This window comes from Triticum dicoccoides, chromosome 3A, assembly GCF_002162155.2.
Source record: "Triticum dicoccoides isolate Atlit2015 ecotype Zavitan chromosome 3A, WEW_v2.0, whole genome shotgun sequence".
In the NCBI taxonomy this organism is placed as follows: Eukaryota; Viridiplantae; Streptophyta; class Magnoliopsida; order Poales; family Poaceae; genus Triticum; species Triticum dicoccoides.
The window spans coordinates 131,865,642-131,869,591 of NC_041384.1; the positions used below are offsets into that span (position 1 = coordinate 131,865,642).

Here is a 3,950-nt window from a genome sequence, read left to right on the forward strand (position 1 = left end):
GTACGATCAAAGGCTTATAGGATGACCGCGAAGGCGATCGACGCGCGCCAATGATCAGTGGATTGAGGAGAAGCATTTCCCTTGTTTATTTTCCTTCCAGAAAGGAACGTAAGTTGGCTATTTAATGGCTAGGCTATGAACATTATAAATATGAGTTTATTTTGGAGAATTTATGAAGAAATACAAAAAAACTCCCAAGTCTATGGTGACCAGGGTGTGTGTATTTTCTATGATTTTCCATGAGAAAATCTACCAACGACATAGGATTGATCGTTACATCGACACCTACGAGTTGATCTGATGGGTCATTATCTTTATTTGTGTATCACCATACACGGATGGAGATTATATATTGGAGGTTATGAGTAGGAAAAGAGAAGATAACTGTTAATTTAGCATCATAGTGAATGATCTGGCCATTGTTACCTACACATTCTAACACGTGCCCACATCACTAAGTGGTTGTAGAAACATTTTTATACAAATGGTTTGTGGCACAATCTACTAACTAAAAAGTATTTGGCTCATAAGAACCTTGGTCAGGTGAGCTCTAACCCTGGAGATTCACTTTTCTAGCAAGGTCTAGTGGAGGTTAAGAAAATATTTTTAAGTTGTTATATATTCCAAATTGGTAGGAGAGAGAAAACTAGGTTTTTGGAAGACATATGGATAGGAGAATGCATTTTTGCAGTTCAATGATCCAAACTCCCAGGCCATCTTCTCCGATTACAGTATTAGAGTGCATGAGGCTTTTAGTAGAGCTTTAAGAAACTTGATATTTAGAAGGGCTATGGTTGGAGAAAGAAAAGTGGAGTTAGATAAACTTTTGGTTGTTTGTTCTTCGGTTTATCTAAATGAAGATAAGGATTTGTTGGTTTGGCTCCTCACTAGATGTGGACATTTTTCCAGTAGCTCTACGTATCCTTCTATCCAGCATTGCGAGATTTTACCGTACATGTTTCTCTGGAAAGTGAAAGTATCTTTGTGAGTTAAAACATTTATTCGGTTGGCTCCAAGAGAGAGAATTTGAACAAGATATGTCATGTTGAGAAGAGAGGGAGAATGTTCTCAACAATGTCTTGGACAATGCAGGTGCCATCCAGTGCCGAAGCTTCCCTTGGTTGAGCTTGCCGTAGCTTGGTGATGGTGTCCTTGTTTGGTCTTCCGGATGGCAATGGCATCACTTCTCACCTTAGCCCTCGGGTGAGCGTCTTCATCTTTTAATGGATTGGCCCCCTTGGTGGCAGGGCGAGGGAACAGGGAGCCCCTTTGAAGATGGGGGAGGTCGACAATGAGTCGACTAGAGCTCATGAGCTGACAAAGGTGCCCCTTCAACTACGGGTTGTTCCTCCCCAAAGTCTTGTTGGTGTTCCTACGTGGTGGTCTGCTCGCTATGGAGGATTTCTTCAACTTCTAGCCACAATGCAATAGTGCATTAGCTTCCTCAGCTTTGCTAGTGGTTTTCTTGAAGCCGGTTAGCCGTTTACACAACAATATGTTTTCTCCCTATTGCTTTTTGTGTTTGTTTGAATGTTGATTGATGTCGGTTGATGGTTTTATTAATTCCGGGCTCTTCTAGAGCCTTCTTCTAAAATTTCTAAAATATATGGATACTGAGGCGAGACTCACATGTTCTTGCCCCCGATAGGACTCACTCATCGTTATCCATCCACAAAAGAAGTTGCACGACAAGCAGAAGCATACTACCAACCGAGTACAGCGCATGATCCACTACCACTACTCTATCTAGAAAACCGACGGCGACCGAGAAGACTCTCTGACACACACGACGGCAACCACATTTCCATCTAGAAAAAGCGACGGGAAGTCAGCACTCAGCAGCCCAAGAACGGGGATCAATCCCTCAGAAAGGGTGAAGAGAACGAGAATCAAGGCTACTCGTAGCGGCCCCAACTACCCGGAAGAACAGAAAGCGAAGCAAGAACGCGAGACTCCCACTCTCCTCGCGTCGCACCGCACCACCTTTCCGCCGAGCAAGGCAAGAATCCTCGCCCGGCGATCCCCAGCCGGATTCCCGATGGCCGCAGCCGTCTCCTCGCTGGCGAGGCGGGCCGTCTCCTGCCGCCGCCTGCTCCTCTCCCGCGCCTTCGCCGCCGCCGCCCGCCCGGCCAAGCGGGTGCTCGTGCCGGTCGCCGCCGGCACGGAGCCGGTCGAGGCGGCCGCCACGGCCGACGTCCTCAACCGCGCCGGCGCGCGGGTCACCGTCGCGACCGTCGCCTCCGCGCCGGCCGGGGACGAGGGACTCCTCGTGGAGGCCGCCTACGGGGTCAAGCTCGTCGCCGGCGGCCGCGTCGCCGACCTCGAAGGCGAGGCCTTCGACCTCATCGCCCTGCCGGTGCGTCCACCACTCCCCTTTCCGACCACAATCTCCATCTTCTCCCAAATCAACCTTTTTGCCTGAATCAATCAACAACCGCCTAGTCTGCCTAACTGTTTCATTGGCGCTCGCGCTCGCTGTAACATCAAGATGCTGATACACATGGCCTGATCATCTGATATTGCTGCTTAATTCGGTGTAGGGCGGGATGCCGGGGTCAGTTAATCTTAGAGAATGTAAAGTACTCGAGAGGATGGTCAAGATGCATGCGGAGAAGGGGGGACTCTACGGCGCCATTTGCGCTGCGCCGGCAGTGACGTTGGCCCATTGGGGCATGCTCAAAGGTTTAAAGGTGAATAACTGATCAACGTTTAGGAATTACGATCAGTCGACTGTTGTGAGGGTGGTTTTGTTGGAAAGATGAATTGTGTTCACAAAATTGTTGTTGCGCTTTGTTACTTCAGGCGACTTGCTACCCGTCATTCATGGAGAAGTTCACTGCTGAAGTGATCCCTGTGAACTCCAGGGTGGTGGTGGATAGAAATGTGGTGACCAGCCAGGGTCCGGGAACAGCAATTGAATTTGCTCTTGCTCTGGTGGAGCAGCTATATGACAAAGAGAAGATGGAGGAGGTTGCTGGACCTTTGGTGAGCTATAAACTGTAGCTATGTTATTGATTTTTTGCTATTAATAACATGATAAATCGAATAGATGATTCTGTGCCATAAAGAATATTGTTCACATCGGTGATACCTGGAAATTGTTAATTTATACCTATGCTGATTTGATGTAAAACCATCTATTGATCTCTGTTAACAAGATCTTATAACTTGAAGTAGTTCTTTCTGAACAGTTTACTGGTATTATGGAATTGAATATTTTGGGTTCATGTTTCATCAATCTTAGTGACTCAAACTTGCATTATCTGGTGTTTGTTTTCATTTAGTATGTCCACCCTCAACATGGCGCTGACTATACCATCGAAGAGCTTAATTCAGTTGAATGGAAATGCAGTGGTACACCTCAGGTATGAGATGAAATTGGATTCCACTTGTTAAGAAAACGATTTCCAAGCATCTTGGCTTGCCTTCTGCTTTTCTCTCATGTGTTTTTATATTACTTCTGTTTACAAACATTTTAGTGAAGGTGACATATTGCAGCCTGCTCCGGTGTCTTATCTTAAATCAGCGTCCGTGATTACAAACCGTTGCTTAATGTTGACAATAGAACAATATATTCAGATGTTTATTAAACCTATTAGTCATAACTACAATTCTATTAGCGGGTCATGGTTGTTCATTAAATATACATTCCTGGTTTATGTAAATAATTGGAAGGAAGTGGTATGTTACTGTTGTAAATAATTAGTTACAAACGGTCATTGGTGTAAGCAGCCTTGTTGTAAACTTGCACTTATATGATCTATGGTGCATTTATTAGCCATAACTACAATTGTATTAGTAGCAGGTCATGATTGTCCATTAAATATTCATTGCTGGTTTATGTAAGAAGGAAGTGGTATGATACTGTCGTAAATAAACGGTCACTGGTGTAAGCTGCTTTTATTGTAAACTTCCACTTATATGATCGATGGTGCATTTATTTGGGTTGT

General features: G+C 45.1%; 1 protein-coding gene across 1 annotated transcript in view; it reads left to right on the forward strand.

Moving 5' to 3' along the window:
* The first annotated feature begins 1,744 nt into the window (after nt 1-1,744).
* LOC119267571 (protein DJ-1 homolog A-like) overlaps nt 1,745-3,950 on the forward strand; it is a 3,772-nt gene continuing 1,566 nt past the window's right edge. Inside the window, exons 1-4 of the mRNA XM_037548988.1 lie at nt 1,745-2,356; nt 2,541-2,690; nt 2,803-2,985; nt 3,285-3,365. Coding sequence (XP_037404885.1) covers nt 2,039-2,356; nt 2,541-2,690; nt 2,803-2,985; nt 3,285-3,365 — 732 coding nt within the window. The 5' untranslated portion in view covers nt 1,745-2,038. The remainder of the gene's footprint in view (nt 2,357-2,540; nt 2,691-2,802; nt 2,986-3,284; nt 3,366-3,950) is intronic.